The 21,245-nt window shown below is 41.3% G+C and overlaps 1 protein-coding gene across 1 annotated transcript in view; it reads left to right on the forward strand.

Moving 5' to 3' along the window:
• RAD18 (RAD18 E3 ubiquitin protein ligase) overlaps nucleotides 1-21,245 on the forward strand; it is an 83,775-nt gene that overhangs the window by 22,245 nt on the left and 40,285 nt on the right. Inside the window, exons 5-7 of the mRNA XM_065407787.1 lie at nucleotides 3,159-3,517; nucleotides 6,458-6,557; nucleotides 9,887-10,071. Of these exons, the coding sequence (XP_065263859.1) occupies nucleotides 3,159-3,517; nucleotides 6,458-6,557; nucleotides 9,887-10,071 (644 nt within the window). The remainder of the gene's footprint in view (nucleotides 1-3,158; nucleotides 3,518-6,457; nucleotides 6,558-9,886; nucleotides 10,072-21,245) is intronic.

Raw genomic sequence — 21,245 nt, forward strand, 5'->3', positions numbered from 1 at the left:
TTTGCTGACTGTGAATACGTGTTTATGGTCGATTTTGAAGAAATATGCATTTTATGTGACAGTAAGAAAAACATCTTGCCCTGACCTTCTTTTCTTTCCCCCTATTCTGCTCACCTCCTCCCCGAAAGCTGTGCCGTTAGCAAGACACACTGATGGAGTGAATTGTGCCTAAATATTTATGGATAATAGGTGTCTAATTTCTTTGCATCTTTGATGTAGGATGTAGCAGTCCACCATATGACAAATCTTATAAAATTTCAGCATATTACTCTTAATTTGAAGATTACTGTGCAGTGATCTGCACTTGTCTTGTCCTAGTCTCCCATATATGAATTATAATGTTCTTTTGTTGATGCCTAAGGCTTTAAATGGATATACTGTCTCATAGTTTTCTGATCTTTTAGGATGAAATTAACCCCCCATGTAAGCTTCTAACAGGGAGCATAAGTGAGTCATAAAAACACTCTGCACGAGGTGAATTTCACTCTTTATGTTCAGAACCAGCTAGTTCTTATTTTTCCTGAATTTAGTCCTGTGACAACAGTAGCTAGTGTTTTCTGTTATTGCATGTCTGTCATGGACTAACAATCCTTTCACCAGTAGAAACTTAGACCACATCTGTTTGAGAGCAGACAGCAAAACATTTGTTGTTGCCACAGTTAATTGCTCTTGACTCTCTTGTTTGTGCTGTAGAAGTTCACCGTGCCCTGGGACTATTGTAAATGTGAATTTGCCAGTGTAAGGTTGAATTTTGTAATGCAGGAAAATCAGAATGAGAGCTCTGGGTTCTCTGTATGTCTCTTAAATAGCTACTGCAATTATACCAATGGTACATGGGCTAACAGGTTCAGTGAGAGTGGTAACTGTGGTCCTTACATTAATGTGGTCCTTAAATTAATATAAGAGCCATTGACTAGTAGTATTGCAGATTCACCTGGTGGCAGAAGTATGGATTTAAAAAAAACAACCAACCAAAGGATCTTGTGCAGTTGCTGCACCTTAAACAACTAATAAAAATAGTCTAACTAGTATGGCCTAGTATAAGAATGTCTCAAATTGGACATTGTTACTTGTTCTTTCTTTAATGGGAGCTTTCTGTTGAGTGGACAGTCATCATCTTTACCAAGGAGGAGAAATCCTCAGGTAATGCAGAGGATGAATACAGAGCAATCCATTGGGGGGAGGGATAGCTCAGTGGTTTGAGCATTGGCCTGCTAAACCCAGGGTGGTGAGTTCAGTCCTTGAGGGGGCCATTTAGGGACCTGGGGCAAAAATCTGTCTGGGGATTGGCCCTGCTTTGAGCAGGGGGTTGGACTAGATGACCTCCTGAGGTCCCTTCCAACCCTGACATTCTAGCAAAAGACTGCGCTAGTACAAATGGTGTAATGACATTGTTTTTGAGATGGTCCCTGACTGTTTCTTGAGTTATTGATGCAGAATGCCAGTACGCATAGGCTTATATCTGTCGCTTGAAGATACTAATCCTGCAACTTCAAGTAAGAATAAAAATAAATACCTGATACCTCTGTTCCCTTCCATTTTTAAAGGATTGGAACAGTTGTATGCTGTTTACTTTGATATAATGTAACATATTGCCAGCCAGTTTGATACATTTAAAAATGTAACTTACTTGTAGTCTCTTGGTTTTGCAAAAAACCCAACCCAAACCAAAAAATCTTTTTCCTTCCAGACTTAACACCATTTCCCCCCTTTATTTTTATAATAGATTATGGTGCATTTGTGTTGTCCCTAGTGACATTCTTCTCCTTTTATCCTTTTCTCTTTCTTTCCTACCTCATATTCTCTACCTATTCCATTTATATTTTATTTCTCCTTTTCTATGCCACCTCAAAATATCTGTTGCATTCACACTTCTTTCTCTCCCCGCGGCAGCACCTGGGTTGGGGGAGAGGCGCCTCGCCCCGCTGCAGCAGCCCCGGGGCTGGGGCCGTGAGAGAGGCGCCTTGCCCCGCAGCAGCCCTGTGTGCCCCAAGCTCCCCCATCACCACCCCTCACCTCACCCTACTGCCCCCACCTATTCCCCACCTCATCCCACTGCCATCTTCCAGGCTCACCTGTGGCCACGCCCCTGAGTGCAGTGTGCACATCTGCATGGCTCTGCTAATTAAGTGTGCTGCCCTTTGTGGCTTCCTGTGGCCTTCCTTCAGTTTTCAGGTAGTTGCAAAATAGATACCTGTGTCCACTACTCTGTATTTCTTTAGCCTCAATTGATGAGTTATTGTCTACAAGTAGCACCAGTGGCTGCCTCTGCTACTATTCAAAGCTTTCCCAATCTTGAACAGAATGAAATTGACCTGATTCCTGTTAGTTTCACTGTTGCCTTTAGGGGGTGTAATATTTATATTGCCTCTCTCTAAGAAGTGCAGCACAAAAACAAGCAGCTCTGAGATGGTGGTAGGGGCCAATGAGACCCTTCATATAACGTAAGACAGCCCTGGGGATTACCACAGCCTGTTCGCAACTGCCTGTGGTCAAAGTGCCACCCAGAATTCCAGCATGGTTACCACTCTGAAACCTGACACCGTAACATGTCCCTTGGCCCCCTGTGCGGGGGATTGAAGTGTGGTGGCCTCATTGGGCAATATAAGCTGCCTTGTGCAAACCTGGGTCAGGAAGAAGTTTCCCAAGGCCCGCTCTGGAACGCTAATGGACATCTTAATTTTCTTCAGCAGCATGAAAGGCCTATAGCAGCAAGGAGGGTCTTTCCCAGGGTTCTTTAGCAGTTTTCACTTAAGCGTTTTCACTGTGCTTTAGCTTCACAGAGTTCTGAGCTGCCACAGAGGCACTAGCTCTGTCTGTAGATTTAGGAAGGTAGCACTGTGGTTACACTTGATTAATGTTTAGTAAGTTCTCTTTGCTGGAAGAGCTGGATGCTTCTTATTTGTAATGAGTTCTTTGATTCTTCTGAACCCTTGAATATGAGTGCTTCCTATTTTACACGAGGAGGTGGATTTCTCAAGCTGTGCCTTGTTAACAGGCAGGGGAATGACAAAGAATTGGAACTAGAGCTTAGGAAGCTTCCCTACTCTCTTTACTCCCTGCTTTTTTCCCCAAAGAAGGGTAGAGGGAAGGCTGTCAGAGGGACCCAATAATATTATGTTTATCTAATTATATGTTTACCTTTTGGATATTTCTAGGCAGCAACTGTTCGAGTTGGTCTTGGATTCATCACCAGTTTCTCCTTCAACAAACTATACCAAATATTCTACTGGCAAAGGTCATGCTGCAGGTTCCATGGTTGGTTCAGCTTTAAAACAAGACAGACAACTTATAGACCATTTCTTGATAAAGGAAAACACTCAGACCCCTAAAAGGACATCTGTAGCTGCTGAGGTGGACTATAAAGGTTGCAACAATGAACAAGAAACAGATAATAGATGTTGTAGTTCTGCAGAGACTCATGATGTGGTCAATGAAGGGATGGCAGCCACAAGTCCCGAAGGCATGAGAAATCCTGAGAAACCCTCTACATCTGTAATGAAAGTAGTTACAAAAGGTGAGTTGCCTATGTTGTCTTTCTCATTCCATGCTTCAGTCTTCTACTCTGTTTGTCGCCAATATCAGATATACACTGCCTGCCTTAAAATGCTGAATTAATCTTTCTGTATTACTTTGAGATGAAAGGTACACATATTTACATTTTGCTATGTTTAATTGGGATGTGCTTCATCCAGAGGGCTGCATTATTGGGACATCTTTGGGTTTGTCTGCACTGCAAGGAAAAACCCATGGCTGGCCCATGCCAGCTGGCTTGGGCTAAGGGGCTGCTTAATTGCAGTGTAGTCGGTCAGGCTTGGACAGGAGACTGGGCTCTAGGGCCTCTTGAGGTGGGAGGGCCTCAGAGCTTGGGCTGCAGCCAGAGCCCAAATATCTATACCACAATTAAACAACCCATTAGTCTGAGCCCCATGAGCCCAAGTTAGCTGGCACAGGACAGCCGCAGTGTCTAACTGAAATGTAGACATACCCTTTGAGGGTACTGAATGGTATTGGCGGCTGCTGCTTAATCAGGATGATGTTGCATTAAAAACATACTTCATGGGGGGACTTGAGCCAGCACCAAATGATTAATATGTAATTCAACTCTAAGAAAGTTATTAATAAAAACACAGGACTTTTTTTAAGGCACTTTAGGATTACATAGCAAACTTACTCAGTTTCAAATTATTGTTTTTCATAAGATGTTTGCTGTCTAATCACTATGTTCTTTCTGGCTCTCACATCCTTGCTCACATTGACCCAAGTGAAGTGTATTAAGGTGTAGTTATAATGCAGTTGAGGGATACACATATAGGCATATTGTTTATTTGCAGTTGCATTTTAGTTAACAATTCTGTTGATATGCTGTCCAGAAAAAGATAATACTTCAGCCTGCTGTAGGTCTGTGTCCTCTGTAGAGCTAAGAAGAGTAAAAATTAGTAGTTTCAATTTTCAGAATAAATGAAATCTGCTAAAATAAAAGTGGAATCTTCTTAATTTTGACATCCTTGTGGTACCTTATTGTCCTGATTAAAGAACAAAATGGAAATAAATGTATTGTGCAAGTGTAAAAATGTGACTATTATCGCATCTTTATTTCTTCTTTTAAATCTCTATTTGACAATTTATTAGTAAGGCTACGATTTAGTCTCGGGTAATTTTAGTAAAAGTCATGGACAGGTCACGGGCAATAAACAAAAAATCACGGCTAGTGACCTTTCTGACTTTTATTAAAAACACTGCTAACTAAATCGTAGGTGCTCGGAGAGAGGGGGCTGCTGCCTTGCGGGGGTGCTCTGGTGGTTGCTGCCTCTCCTCGGGGCTGGGGGGCGGCCCGGGGCCCCGCCGCTGCTGCCGCCGACACTCCTCCAGTCAAGGAATCCGTGACTTCTGGGACCTCCATGAAAGACTCGCATATTTATTTATTAGTAGACTAGAGCTCACAAGTCTGTACAGTACCTATTCATCAGCTTGCTAAACACCACTTAAATATGCGCTTATGGTCAGAAAAGTGGCTATGTAAAAATATTATCCACATACCCAGATGATCTGCTACTTGGTATTGTGCATCATATTTGCTCATTGAAACCAACTGTAAGGTCTTTCTGTATAGTATACGCCTCATTTGTTCTTTGGTAAATGAAGATTTCAGGGCTACCATTTTTATGATTAACAGCTAAACCTTTGATCACTCCCAGCATTCATTACATAAATTATTCCAACAAATCTGATAGAGTTGGCCAAACAATGCAAGAAAGATTCTCTCGTCAGCATCTGCTGAGCCTAAAGTTGTTACAAAGGAGAATATTATTTCTGATGCAATGTTGGGAGTTGAACCATAAATCTCAGATGCAATAATAGGCTGTGTAGAGTTGTTTGTTTATTGTACTTCTGTCTTGGCTAAGGTATTTCTGATTTGAAATACTGATTCAGGAGCCAGTTTCAAAAGGTTTTTGTAAATGTGTTAGTCAAAGTCTCAGACATCATCAAATTTCTTTACAAGAAACAGTATTAGAGGGACATCAAGAATTAATTTTCTTGTTTAAAACTGATCCTTTTCGTATTAGCACAGTGGTGATGATCGAAGAATCTCACTCTCAAATTATGCCTTAAATATTACTGGGTAGAGGGGTTTTATACAAAGTGATTGACCACATAAGGGCAAGCATATTAAAAGAATAAAAGGTTTTAGCGACATCTTTGCGGATCTCAATGTTCCTTTTTACAAATACATACTCAGGGGAACATAAATACATGAAGAGTTCATTTAAGATGATCTCTGCTGTAGGTGGAGGAGGGAGCACGTCTTACTGGCAGAGCAGGAGATTTTGTATCAGTTCTCGGTTATGCTGTAAGACCATGGCTAAGTCACAACTTCTCTCTGCCTCGGTTACCCATACAAAAAATGAGGTTAATACTTGTCTTTGTTGCAGGGCTCCTGTAAGGCACAGTTAATTAATGAATATATGAAAGTAGTCCTTTTGAAATCCTTGGATTAAGGAAGTGCTACATGAGTATGAAGTATTAGCATAATTTATTATTCATCAGAATTTAAGAACAATTTCCTTACTGGGAATTGAAATAATTCAAACTATGTAAACTCACAGTAATGCACAATTACAGTGGCATAGAAGCCCAAATATTGTTACCCCTATATTTGCAGCGTTCATTAGCTTTATTATAGCAAACATATGAAACATATAAGCTGTGACACGGTAGAAAATGCTGCTCAAAATATTGAAAAAGGTAGGAATAAAGGTTTTAGAAATGGAAATGATTACCTTTTTAGTATTCGTCTGGGTGGATGTGCCAAATTTCTAAAAAGAAAAACTGGAATTCTGTGTTTGACTCTCCAATAAATAACTATTGTATTTTTCATATGAAAATATTGGGCTTTGCTGTAAGTAATAAACAAGCTTTTAAAAATCCATCAAGTTGCCCTTTATTTTATTTTCAGTGGATTGTCCTGTGTGTGAGGTTGCTATTCCAGAGCAATATATAAACAGACACCTAGATAGTTGTTTGACGAGAGATGAGAAGAAGGACAGTCTCAGAAGGTAAGAAACTTAAATTTAAGAACTTGTATGTGAATTTGACCAGTTGCTGCTACTGTTGGAGTGAGATGCTTGCAGTGATATATTATAATAGTGAACTGTCTGCTTCTCTGTTACGTGCTGTGGACGTCGAAGTTGCTATGTAAATAACGACGGTGATGATTTTCTTCTCTCAACACGATACATTCAGTGCCAACCTTATTTCTTTCCTTGTAATTGAGTCAAAGTTTTATAATGGTAGGAAATTTGGTTAAATTTTATAGGTTTTATGTTGAGTATAGTCTTGTATGTTAGTGTCTCTGTAGTTTTGTTCATTGAAATTCTATCTAGATGGGTTTTCTCTTCATTTTTTTCAATGGATGAGAAGGGGCCCTTGCTTCAAATTTTCCTCTTTAAAGCTCTGATATTGAGCCAAAAAGTGGGTGCTCCACAAGCTCTCAAGTTAAAAAGTAAAATGTACAGTCTCCTGCTTTCAGGGGAGGGGTCTCAGTTGGATTGGGCGCAGCTTGCTCTTTAAGGCCCTGATACTGCAAAGACTTGTGCACATGCTTTACTTTATGCATGCATCCCAGGGCCAGTGTTCTGTTACAGGTACCCTCCTAATGATGTCCCACTTTTGCCCTATTCACATCAGCGATATGAAGTCTTCTCCCTCATTGTTGTCAATTATCTAAATTGAGCAGGAATATTATCTTCCACTGCTACAGATCATTGAGCCATGCAGAAATTTTGCTGCATGTACCCTTGGCATTCTAATTTTATTTCCAGAGTCCTCTGACCCGTCTCCACTCTCCCTCTTGATGAGTCCTGTGCTGTGACAGTTTTCCAACCATAGAATGCTAGGTAACATCTTCAGAGACATCTTCAAACAGTGCCTTGTTTTTGCGAGAGTCACGTTGCTAGAGGACAATACAAGTGCTTCCTCCTCATCCAATTTCTGAGCACTATTTCTAGACCTTGCTGGCCCTGGATCGCTGACACTGTTGTGCCAACACTAAAAGTGATTTTATGTCTGCTTTATTCAGTGCAGGTTTAAACTTGTGTTCTGCATTCTCATGCTTACTACAACAAAATCTACCAGCTGAAGTGTTTGCAAGTGAATAATGGCATCAAAATGTTGGAATTGAGTTGAAAGACTTTGTGCTCTATTCTGCTGCTCAGTGAGATTGTTGTCACTGTTTTCTTGACAAATGAGAAAATGGGCTAAATTTTCATTTTGGTTGCTAGATCCAAGATTTTAAATACAGAACTCTTGTGGTTTTTCAAGAGAACAGCTAATTGTGTGTGTTAGTGTGTCCGTTGCCGTCAAGAAGACAACGACAAACAATCGTAACCAGTCTTATTGCCACAGGAGTCTACTGTGCAGCGCCAAACAGGTGCTAACATCTTATTATTTTGACTGGTTGTTGACCTTTAGTTAACTCTTTTAGTTGCAGTTGTTAAGTGCTCATGGCACGGGCATGGTTGAAACACACTTTCCCTTTAGAATATAAAGAATTTACACTTTTTTGTATAATTTGATTTATTTTCATCTAGACTTCTCAGAGTTTAAAAGAGTATCCAAGAAGGTATTTGTCATGAGGGATTACTTACTGTGGAATTAAGCGTGACCTTGGAAATATTTTTATTTTTTTGCAATAACACTTCAGATCTCTGTAGCACTTGGTATGTTTTTAGTTCCTCTCCGAGGAATTTGCTCAGTTTCTGCTTGGTCTTAAATTAAGGGCATATTGAATGCTGTATTAAGAAGTGACATTTCAGTGAGGGTAGTTATTTAGTTCTAAATTGCACACAGGAGATTGATAATTATAGATAAGCATGACTTTAGAAATTTAGATTTTTTTTTTTTTAAACAAAACATCCGTAGAGATCCAACATTCTGGTGGAATAGCTCGCATTATCATGCAGCCGTCTTTGCTCTCCCTTCCCCCCCCCCATTCTCAGTCCTCTAGATCATGCAGCCTGTCCATTACAATAGGTGTTAAACGTTTGCAGAACTTTGAAAAGATTTAATTCTATGAAAAGTTTGTTCCGCAATAGAATCTTAAACATCTCTCTTTTCTTGAAAGTAATTGGGAGGAAATGCATCTTTTTGCCAGATGTGCTACAATGATTACAAGAGATTAAAGTAAAGTAATTAGGGTCGTTATGAAAACCTGTTTTGTAGTCATTTTAAATTTATTTTCAGTATTATGAGCTAAAATTGCTTGAAAATACACTCTTCAAATGAAAAGTAAACTATCTTTTACTCTAGGGGTAGAAAGCTGTTACATAATGTATAATGTAGAGCGCCATAGTTAAATTTCTGCAAGGGGTTTATTGTCTTCTGCTTCAGAAAAGAAAAGCATCTGTAAGTGTTATCTTCTTGTATCACTAGCACAAGATTATTTAAATTGAAGATTAGCTAGGAATTAATATGGGTCACTGTCCAAATCTAATCAGCTCAGATAAAATTTCACCATTAAGGTGAACTGAGCATACATTTGCAGTTTTATGCATTTTCTGTCTCCAAGATTATGAGTAGAGAGAATGTTACGCTCATTCAAAAATGTAAATGTTACGCTGAGCCTTCCGTTTTCTATTATTTCCTGTAATTAAGCCATTTCCCCTGTGCTACAGCAGAATGGATGTCTTCATATTCTTATTTCACACTAAGCAATGTCAGGAAGTGGAGTTCTGTGTAAGAGGTAATTAATTGGGAGAACACTATTAATTTTCTTAATATAATTTATCAGGTGGCATCTACAAATTTGCTTTCAGGATAGTTATTTGACGGTTTTTTCCTTGGAGTATTTCTTTCAGCAAACTGGAAAGTTTTCTAACACAAATCTACGTTCTGACCTTTTAAAATCTCAATAACTGTGCAATTAAGGCACAGCCAGTATTTGGATGGAAAACCTAGGAGCTGAATTCCCTCTAAGTCCAGGCTGAACCTAGGCCTCAGGGTAGCAACTGATATGAATTTGAAGTCTTCACCCATTATAGCTATTAAAGACCCCATGGTGCTTGTTACAAGAGATGGAGGTGTTCATCTCAATTTGCTGATCAAATTTCAACTAGAGTAATTGCATTCTGTATATTTAAAATTTCCCCCTTAGCTTTAGATGGATAAGGTGTTCTCACTTCATAGGGATGTTACTGTAGGTACTGCATTGCACCCTAGAGGTAGCAACATTTCAATGGTTTGTCACGATTCTTATAAGCATTACATGTAAAGTGCTTTGAGAGCCTTCTGGATGAAAAGCACTATAGAATTGTAAGTCATTGCTTGGTTTCCTGCTATACAAGACAGAATTTCTTGGTTTTTCATTGGCTTAGTTTTTCTCCTGCAGTTCTGGTCACAAAAGGAAGTCCCTGCCTAAAGTCGTTTACAACTTACTTTCTGACCGTGATTTGAAGAAGAAGCTAAAGGAACGTGGGCTGTCTATCCAAGGAACCAGGCAACAGCTCATTAAAAGACATCAAGAATTTGTGCATATGCATAATGCTCAATGTGATTCTTTAAATCCCAAATCAGGTAGGATGGCAAAGCTATAATGTTTTCTCCTAGAGTTCCTAATACATTTTATGAAATTATCTCTCTTTTTCTCTATCCTGTGAGAAACTGAATTAGCTCTCAGAGTAGGTGCAAGACAGATTGGGGCCTTGTGGGAGAACATGGGGATTAAGAGAATTTGTATTAATCATGTAAAATGTGACCTATGAAGCTAAAATGGCAAAATTAGTTGACACACATACTGGGAGAGCATCCAGCACAAACAATTTGTAACTTTATAAAAAAAAAAAAAACCTCTTCTTTTCCAGTGTGATAAAATCCTCTGACACTTCCTGGTTTGCTCAATGAATTCCAAAATGTTTTGTGGCGCTACTGATACTGCATGTGAATAATGATGTTGGGGTGTCTCCAGATTAAACTCTTTGGGTCATCACTAGCAAGCTAGGAAATATCAGAGGATTTTAAGAATGCCAGAGGAATTTCTGTGTTGAATTTCTCCTCATCTTGCTCAGTGGGGCATTCTGTATATATTGTTGGGTTTAACGTCAATTTTAGTCTTGTAAAGAGGAGGTGATGTGGAGTGTGTGAAATTAATGAGTAAGAAAGTGCATTGCTATGGAGATTCCTCCCTCCCCCCCGCCCCCCGTCAATATAGATATGTGGCTTTGCTGCAGTATAATTAACTGTAACCATAGAGCTCTCTAAACAGTTTCCTTTGCTTTGTTGGGAAATGGAACTCGTTCTAACATCTAATGAAATTACAGGGTAAATATTCTTTAAGCAACAAACCACCGTTTGTCTGGTGCCAGTTGCATTCTCCTTAGATAATGCCATCTGTGGGACATGAATGAAATGCAGCCAAGCCTTCCAATCTCTACATGGGCATGTTCGCTCTCTTGGATTTCTTCTGGCTTTATAGGTAACATGACCTTTGTTGTTTCTGAGTAGTGCATGTGAGTTAGAGGGAAGCAACTGTATCTGTTACATATACAAAACAATTGGCACAATGGTATCAAAATAATTTAGTGTAGTTCAAGCCCCAAAGATAACTCAAAAATAATCTCTTGGTATAATTTATAAAAAGTTAATTCTTATGTCTTTTTCCAAGACTGACTGTTTGCTGTCACACATTTAATTTCTATTTTTATTATTATACTTGTTCAATTGAACATACTTAATTGAATATTATTATTATTTGTGTTACTGTAGTGCCTAAGATCCGGTGTGCTGGGTGCTGTACAAAGACAGCACAAAAAAATAATTCCTGCCCCAAGGAGCTCATAATCTAAAGTTTATAAGGGGGGCAGTGGCACCCCTGCCTCCAGCTGTTTTGTGACTCGCTTCTCAGTCCTGAAAATGTTTTTACCTGAAACTATTAATCTAATTTGTGTCATATTAATGAATAATTTCAATGCCCTAAAAAATGCATTTTTTGATCAATTTACTTTTTAGTTTGCCTGAAATCACACAGGTATTCCGTGGCAGAGCCAGGAATGGAGCCCATGTTCCATGAAGGTTCTGTGCGTTAATTACCAGATCATCCATCCATCCTTCCCGTGAAAATGAAAACACAGTTACTTGCCCCATATATAGAAAGAGAGGAAGCAAAAAACTATTGGTATACTTTTCCTATAGAAAAGAATGTTATCCTAAAACGTGGGTTCTCAGCATGTGGAGTTGTGAATGAGAATCAGGGGAGGTCGTGACCATCAAGACTTTCCCATATTGCTTTATGAGAAGGTATCCTGGCTGGTTCTGGTAGGGAAGGTAAAGGCCAAGAATCATTTCCTTAATTGAATTAAAGGTTGTTTTATGCTAATCCTTTAGGATTGTCCCAAATCTATAGTGCAGAAGTGACTGATGGCTAATTTATAATCTTATCTATTAGAAATGTCTGCCTTTTTAATCAGTGAATACCTGTATCCCATACCACCTAAATACCTGGAAAAAATGTTGAACTCCAACCTGAGTTCTCATGCAGAGATATAATGTGCACCAGAATAGAAACTGATGTAAAACTCTTTGCAGCAGTATGTTTGTCACATTTGTGAATGAGCCCAGATTGCAAAGTTGGAATTTTCTGATGGTGGGACAGTCAGAAAACCAGAAATAATTCTTACATTTTTAAAAAATAAAACAAGTAGGGGTAAAACCATTATGCCTTCTTCCGTCTCATTGTGGAAACACGGTTATGGGGCAAACTATTGAGCACTGGGAAACAAAATATTATACCAAAGAATACAACTTAATTTATCTGAAATGACTGTTTACATATCTCCATAAATCTGCATGGCAATTTCCAGTAGCGAAGTGATGATGACAAAATGCAAAGAATGAAATGTAAGCCTTGAAGAGCTTGCTTGCACTCTGAAGATAGCAATAGATACAACATAGTGATTTGAAACAACATGATTGGGACTACAGTGATGGTGCTGTATGATTCTGTTGGATTTTCAGATGCTTTTAGTAGGACAGGGAAAGTTCACGCACAATAGGGAGACTGTTCTAAGATGAATGGGCTGCCTGGAAGAAGGAGGGCATGGATGGGAATGGATAAAGGAGATTGGGGAGTAACTTAGGTGGGGTAGGGAGTAGGCAGAGATAAAGACATGGGGTTGGAGTTAAAATTTCTGAAAATGAGGAAAAACAACGAGGAATCCTTGTGGCACCTGAGAGACTAACCAATTTATTTGGGCATTTTGTTAGTCTCTAAGAGTACGTCCAGACTACCCGCCGTATCGGCAGGTAGCAATCGATTTATCGCGGATTGATATATCGCGTCTCATTAAGACGCGATATATCGATCCCCGAACATGCTCCCCGTTGACTCCGGAACTCCACCGGAGCGAGCAGCAGTTGCGGAGTCGACGGGGGAGCCGCGGCCGTCAATCCCGCGCCGTGAGGACGGGAAGTAAGTCGGAATAAGATATGTCGACTTCAGCTACAGTATTCCCGTAGCTGAAGTTGCGTATCTTACATCGACACTCCCCCCAGTGTAGACCAGGCCTAAGGTGCCACAAGGACTCCTCGTTGTTTTTGCTGATACAGACTAACATGGCTACCACTCTGAAACCTGAAAGTGAGGAGAAGCTTGAACATGTGGAATTAAAATGGGAAGTCAGTACAATGATTGGAGATGGGTTGATATGGTTAGAGATGAATGATGTTGACAGCTGTTTAATCACCCTAGTAGCTTAAATGGAAGAGAGGCTACTTTTTTATTGCTGCATTTTAGAATTGATTTATAATAGCTATTAGTGTAGTTTAAACCAGCTTTAATTTAATGACCAAATTTAGCAAAGGTGGTAGTGGGTTACAACTCCCTCTGAAGTCATGGTGAGTTGTGACCATTCACAGCAATACTGAATTTGGCCTAATATCTTGTCTTGCTGACTGTCAGTTCAGGGCAACACAACACATAGCAAAACTTTCTATTTTCATGCATACTTTAAATTCAGACTAAACACAGAAAATGCATCAATGATTATAGAATAAGTAGATCTGATTCTCCTCTTAATACGGGGGTAGCAGTTGACTTCAGTGGAATCACTTTGATTGTACCCTGGTCCTGGTGTAAGAAAGAGGAGAATCAGTACAGTTTAGCTTTGTCTTGTAAAATACAGGGGTTAGCAATTGTGGGTGAATGTAGGAGAATCTAGGAAATCTGTAAATATGTATTATATGAGAATTGCATTCTCCCTACCTTCTTTCAAAAACATTTCCCCTCCATCCATACCCTCAAATAAAATTCAAAGAACCCTTTTGTAACTAAGTATGTTAACCTACAGGAAAATGTTAAGTGTGGTTATGGTCAGAAGACTTTTTCTTGGACACGTAGTACCTTCTTAATTAACAGGTCTGCTCCCTGTGTGTATTTCAAGTCACATCTGCTTGCTTTTCTGACAAAAATGAATTCCTCCTACTTTTTACTTCTGCTAGCACAGCATAGCCTATAAAGATATTGGAGAGTGAACTCGATTGTAGTCTGGCTTGGGCATCAAGAAAGAGAATCTTTAAGTTCCAGTAGCAGAATGTTTTACTGGTGAAGGTGTGTGAGCCAGAAAGAAAACAGCTTGACTTTAAATTCCAGGATAAGTCTGCAGTGCTGGCAGATAGTTTAAGGAAAAAAATAATAAATTGAGCAAGCTAAACTCTTGGAATCCCACAATGCTATTTTTTCAGACTATAAGCACCTTTAAAGTAATTTGTTTTCCATTACTGCGTCTGCTGGGAGCAGAATTTAAATACTCAGGAAGAAGATGTACACTAAAATAATATGATCCTCAATATACTGCACAAAATTATCAGCTCTTTGTTAGAGAAGCTGAGATCTAAAATAATGAGAGAAAATAATTTGTGAATGATGATGATGAGTGCTAAAGAAAGTGCCCACAAAAACTAAGGCTTTGTCTACACACGAACATTTAGTTTGCCGCACTAGCCTGCTGCAGACTAACTGTTCTTGTGGACCCTGCTGAAGTGCATTAACAGTTGGTTAACACACTTTGATCTAGTCCTCTTTGAAATTAACTAACCGTTAATGCACTGAGCAGGGTCCACAGGGGGGGGTGTGTGTGTGTGTGTGTGTGTGTGTGTGTGTGTGTGTATTGAGACCCCAGCTTGCTGCAGACTAGTTGTTCGGGTAGACAACCCCTAAAAGAATGGAAGGCAGTCAGCTTTCATTTCAAACAAACAAAAATGGTAAGTGAAAAACACAAAGGAAAAGTCTTTTGTATGTTGCTGTGGGGGAATAGATTCTCAGTATACAGTAATGTGCTTAGGAGAGAGAAGCAGACTATGGTGGTGAAGAGGTTATAAAATGGTTTGTTTACAAAACAACAAATGTGAAGGTGAAGATCCTTTATCTGTCTTCCATAAATCCACAACAGAATTATGGCTCTTTATTTAACTGTGGCATATATATTATTTTTTGTGTAATGTACTTGCAGCAAGCAAAGTTTAAAAAAAAAAAAAAAAGGCAATTTTTGAATTGCTTCTGAATAATTATTTTAAGGGACTATGAAATGACTTTCTAGGAATATGATATTGTACAAAGAAACTATAATACCTCTTACTTGAAAGAAGAAAGTGAGTTTGTATATTCCGGAGCCACATACCATATTTTACATATTAAGAGATAACTTTGCCTTCAGTTTAAGATTACTATTATGTATACATACCAAAATGCAAACAGTTTTAAAGTAGATAAATATACATATACACGTAATAATTCCTAGTCACTGATATGTACACTAGTACAAAGTAGCCTATTAAAAAGCATATGCTTTTTCTTCCTGAACAGCTATACTAGATTACTCAGCATGTTTATCAGGAAATCATGAGCCATAGCAGGTTTCTAACTTTTGTGTGTAGTCACTAATTTTTTAATCTTGGTCACCTAGTGAGGGTAACTATATCTATCTATCTAAAGCCATATGTCGCTGGTAGCAACAAATGAATGGTGGACTTTAATTCTACAAAACGCTGGCTAGTGGTCCTACAGAAGGAATACACAGGTTAGATTTGGGAGCAGTAGTCATTATTATTTAATATTTATATTGCCATAATTGCCCGGAGGCCCAAAGCAGAATTGGCACACCGGTGTAGTAAGGCATTGTATGATAACATACCTGCCCTGAATAGTTTACAAAATGTGTGTTACTTAAGAACATTTGTACTTGGGTTTTCTATCATTCCACTGTCCTATTTTAAAGCACTCTCTTTCCTATGCTATTAATCATAGAGGAAAATGTTTTATATGTATAATCTTTTTAGATGTAATGCTCGCAATAGCTTTAGATATGGGTAGTGGGTTAGCCTTTGTGATTAGAACCCCCATGTAATGAATGTAATTTCAATCTGTAAAATGAAAACAAACAAACAAAAAACACCATACCCCAGTAGAACCTCATTGGTGACTGGAAAATCCTTTGCAAACTAATGAATTTTTCATATTCAGTTTTTAGTCCTGCAAAGGGATCCACCAACATGGATTCATATGCCTGAACAGAGATCTAGGGAAGTAAGGGAAGATCCTGCCTATTAAAGTAGATGAGACTCTGTATGGGGGCTGGATTAGCATTAGCGCTTTTAGAGAGTAGGTCATGAGCGAAACAATTCTACAAGTTTCCTTGACCAATCAAGGGTGAATAGAATGTTGGGAAGAGATATAAGTGCAGAAGGTTATGGCCTTCTCTTAAACTGTGAGGTAATGCTTTTAAACTTCCTCCTTTGTGGGTCCTATTTATGTTCTGTTTATCATCTTAGGGTACGTCTATACTTACTTCCTGGTCCGGATGTAAGCGATCGATCTTCTGGGATCGATTTATCGCGTCTTGTCTAGACGCGATAAATCGATCCCGGATCGATCCCGGAAGTGCTTGCCGTCGACGCCGGTACTCCAGCTCAGCGAGAGGAGTACGCAGCATCGACGGGGGAGCCTGCCTGCAGCGTCTGGACCCGCGGTAAGTTCGGACTAAGGTACTTCGAATTCAGCTACATTATTAACGTAGCTGAATTTGCGTACCTTAGTCCGAAGTGGTGGGTTAGTCTGGACCAGGCCTTAGAGGGCAGATCTGTGTTGGTTACTAGGGGAGGAAGAACAGGAAAAGCAAAGTACAAGCTCCAGAGAGAGAGGGAGGTGAGCATTTTGGGAAACCCATGTGCTGGAAATATTTATTTTCCCCTTAACTTTCACACATGTCCACCTGTATTTTCAAACAGGATCATGTTGTGTGTATGCATCTCATGGTTTTGTGCATGCATGTTTTAAAATATTGTATAAAACATATGCAATAGTTATTTTATGGTTTGCAATTATGCTCACACTTCATTTGAAAATATTGTTTAGTTAATTGTAGATTCGTTCAATTAAAGAGATATAGATGCTTTCGTATAACTTATTTACTAAAGGAACAAAACTAAACTTTCAAGTGTCTTAACATTTGAGTGCTTTCACTTGATCTCCACTCATTACTGTTGTACAGTATGCCTATGTGGTAAGCTGCTAGTGTTAGTTTGTTTTAAATGTAGGCAAACTAAGGGCTAGTCTACACTGGCAATGTTAAAGCGCTCCCGTGGCTGGGAGAGAGCTCTCCCAGCCCTTTAAAAAACCCATCTCCACGCAGGGCCGGCTCCAGGCACCAGGCAACCAAGCACGTGCTTGGGGCGGCACCTGGTAAGGGGAAGCCAATCTTGGGGTGGCGGGGGGCAGCGCGGCGCTTGGTGGGGGGGGTTCCGGCGGCGCAGTGCTCGGTGGAGGGTGTTCGGCGGCGCGGTGCTCCGCGGGGGGTGTTCGGCGGCGCGGCGCTCAGCGGCGCGGCGCTCAGTGGGGGGTTTTTGGCGGTGCTTTCGTGGGGGGGCTTCAGCAGTGCAGCGCCGCGCCGCGGGGGGCGGAGGTGTTGCGGCGCTCCACGGAGGGTGGGGGTGTTCGGCAGCTCGGCGGGGGGTGTTCGGCAGTGCGGCGGGGGGGCGGGGGCTGTTCGGCGGCGCTCGGTGGGGGGTTTCGGCGGCGCGGCGCTCGGCGGGGGGCAGGGGTGTTCGGCGGCGCTCGGCGGGGGGCAGGGGTGTTCGGCAGCGCTCCGCTCGGCGGGGGGTGTTCGGCAGCGCTCCGCGTGGGGGGGTTCAGCAGCGTGGCAGGGGGCGGCGGTTGTTCGGTGGCGCAGTGCTCGGCGGGGGGGGGGGGGGGTTTCGGCGGCGCGGCACTCGGTGGGGGGGGGGTGTTACGGCGGGCGGCTCTTTTTTTTGCTGCTTGGGGTGGCAAAAAAGTTAGAGCCGGCCCTGCCTCCACGAGGGGCGTAGCTACCAGCGCTGGGAGCGCGGCTCTCAGCGCTGGTGCACTGTCTGCACTGGCGCTTTGCAGCGCTGAAAGTTGCTGCGCTCAGAGGGGTGTGGTTTTTTTCACACCCCTGAGCGAGAAAGTTGCAGCGTTGTAAAGTGCCAGTGTGGACAAGCCCTTAGGCTTGGTCTACACTGCAGAGTTAGGTCGACATAAGACATCTTAAGTCGACCTAATTATGTCAGTGTCTACACTAGAATGCTGCTTCTGCCGAAGTAAGTGGCCTGCTACACAGACATAATAATTCCACCTCTATGAGAAGCGTAGCGCTTATGTTGGTGTAGCTATGGTGATGCAGTGTCCCTGTAGACACTGCATTACTTACATCAGCTGTTTACTGTCACTGTCAGCAACAGGGCTCACAGCTGGAGCTGTGAAATTGACAAGAATGTCTGTTTCCAGTAGGTTCCCTGGGGTGAAATTGAGCTTTGTGTGGGGCTCACAGCTGGCCCCGCTCACCCCAGCTGTCAGCACAGCGTGGGGCTCACACCAGGAACCCTCCCCCCACCCCCATACTCCTGGGTTACAGCCTGAGCTGGAGCCGAGCTGTGAGCCTGGCACAGGGCTCAATTTTTACTCCTGGGGGAATTCTGCATCACTGCAGGCATACAGAATTCGCAGATTTCTTTGCTTCCCCACCGAAAAATGACTTTCTGATGGGGAAGCAATGGGAAGCCACAAGAGTGGTCACGTGCCCCTCCCCAGCAGCACAGGCGCGTGGTTTCAGGCACCCAGAGTGGCTTGTGGAGGGGTAAATCACTGCGGCGTTGTTGGGGACGCCTGCCCGTGCTGGGTCAGACACCCCTCCCCCCCCAATCCGCCCAACCCCCGTGCATCTGGACCCCCCCACCAAACCCAGACCCCCCCCCTGCCGAGCCTCACCCACTGCTACCAGAACCCCCCCACCCCCCACACACGACCTTCCTGAAGCCCCACCTGGGGCTGGGGATGCCCTGGCTGATGGCTCCTACCCTGTGCTGGGCTCAGCTGCTAGTCCGGACTGGGCTGGGGGTGGAGGAGGAGTGCACTTCTCCTGCATGGAGTGGCCAGGGCCAGCCAGAGCCACCCCAGAAACCTGCCCCGCTTCCTGCACCTCAGCCACGAGGGAAAGGGGTAACTATATGGGGTTATCCTGATCTATCCAAGCCCTGTGCATCCAGATGCCCCCAGACCCTCCCCACAGGGCCACACACACTCAAACCCCCACCCCGATGAGTCCTACCCCCTATGTACCTGGACCCCTCCCACTAAGCCCCCCACACCCAGACCCCCCCGATGAACCCCATCTCTCCACACCCAGACCGCCCCCCTTGCTAGCCCTAACCACCTTCACTGGACCCCCCTGCAGAGTCCTATTGCTCCTGCACCTTGAACCCTCCCAACGAGCTCTTGTGTATCCAGATCTCTTCCCCCCCCCCCCCGCACCTGGACCCCCCACGGAGCCCCTGTACACATATTGCCCCCCTCAGAACCCTCTCACCCCACACCTGGGTTCCCCACACTAAGCACGTCCACACTTGAATCCTGCCGGGCTCCAGATTTGAGCCTTGTGCAGCTGTCAGTGCCCCACTTCAGTCAGTGAAAGCGCTCCTAGTGAGTGCAGGCTCCACCAGCAGAAGGAGGGTAGGGTGGACACCACAGCCTATTGAATTACTGTGGTGGCTGTAGATCGACCTAAATTAAGTCGACCTAATTTTGTAGTTTAGACAAGTCCTTAGACATGGAGAGGTTATGTCACTTGCTTAGATCACACAATGAGGCAGTGGCAGAAATGAAAACAGAACCCTGAAGCCCTGACTCCTCTTCTGTAACCACTAGACTATACTGTGTTTGAGAATATAATTACCAGTATTCTAATAAACATGGTAATTTTTATTCAGTGTGTAGTGTAAAAAATATATTCTTGTGTCCAAATAATGTTAAACAGCAAAAGGTTCTAGGTAAGCTTGGCAGAATTCAACTTTTCTATAATTTTGATGGATAATATCAATATTTATTTTTAAGTATTTTTAAAGATTTTTTTTTATCAATATTAAATTTTCATAATTGCACAAAATTATGGGTTTTAAGATTTTTTTCTATTAGTGATTTAAATGTTTACAGTTTCAGGAAACTATGAGGCAGGTCAAAATTATTTCATGACAGAAGATCTTGAAATTGAAAAAGTTAAGGTTTTAAAACACAGTGTCAACATAATATGTCAAAATATACAAAGTAAATGTCATTTAATCAACAAATCAGACCTGTTTTTACTATTCATTCTCTAGTCCATTTGTAACCAGCCTAATCCAAAATCGAAGTAAAAAAAATAACTGGATTTTGACTCTGATAAATTCTCAAGTAGCATTTTTCTTTCTTTGCCTATCTGTAAAGTTTGATTATCATCTATGGAAATATGTTTTCATTGGTTTGGTTGCATATGGTGAAATTGATATTTTCTGACATTTATCTATTAAAAATCTAATCCTTCCAAGCCTAGTTTTAGGCCAGTATTTTCATAAACAGGAGCCTAAAGTTAGGCATCCAGGTTGGAACTGTGCTTTTCAAAATTATGTCACTTATTTAGCAGTCTGTAAGGAATTCGAAATCTAACTTTCGACTCCTGATTTTGAAAATCTTGACCTTACTTCCCAGTTAATAATACTCTCAGGATTATATAACTTAGTATTTGATGTTTGCACCAAAATGTATGGGTACCTCACAGAAACAAGTACAGATAGGGCACTTTACAGAACAGTAAAGAACTCTCAGTTTGACATATCCAGCACTTCGGGTGGTTTTTCATTTTGTTCCTTATTTTACTAAATTATTGACTAAGAGTAAAATATTTTAAAGCATGTAAATGATTTAGGAGCCGAAGTCCCACTGACTTTCAATTAACTGTAAGCATATAAATTGCTAAATCCATTTTAAAAATGGGACTTGTAAACTTCATCCTAATTTTAAAACTGAGTTTGATTACAGCAAGCTTCCTTTAATTATGGAGGCTCAGTAGCGACTCCATCTTTAAGGTGTGTGAGATTTGCCCTTAAGTTAGGATTAAAACTCCCTATTGACAATTTCATTATTGAATTTTAGTCTCCAGATTTAACATAACTCTTCAGAGGACAATTGTATTTACTATAATAGTTTTTACTAACTTTATTTAAAAAAAAAAAAAAAAAAAAAAAAAAAGAAACAGTAAAAATGTCCCCCCTTGAATTGACAGGAAATTGTGGCAGGTGGAAGAAGGATGCAGTCATGCAAGGTTTAGACAGTTCAGAGAGGTCAAGCAGGAGCACAGGAGTGGAGGGAAGCATTCATGGAAGTGGGGTTTTTACTGGTGTAGGATTTGTTTTGGCAAGAACAACATAAAAAG

The sequence above is a fragment of the Emys orbicularis genome, chromosome 7 (genome assembly GCF_028017835.1).
Source record: "Emys orbicularis isolate rEmyOrb1 chromosome 7, rEmyOrb1.hap1, whole genome shotgun sequence".
Classification (NCBI taxonomy): Eukaryota; Metazoa; Chordata; order Testudines; family Emydidae; genus Emys; species Emys orbicularis.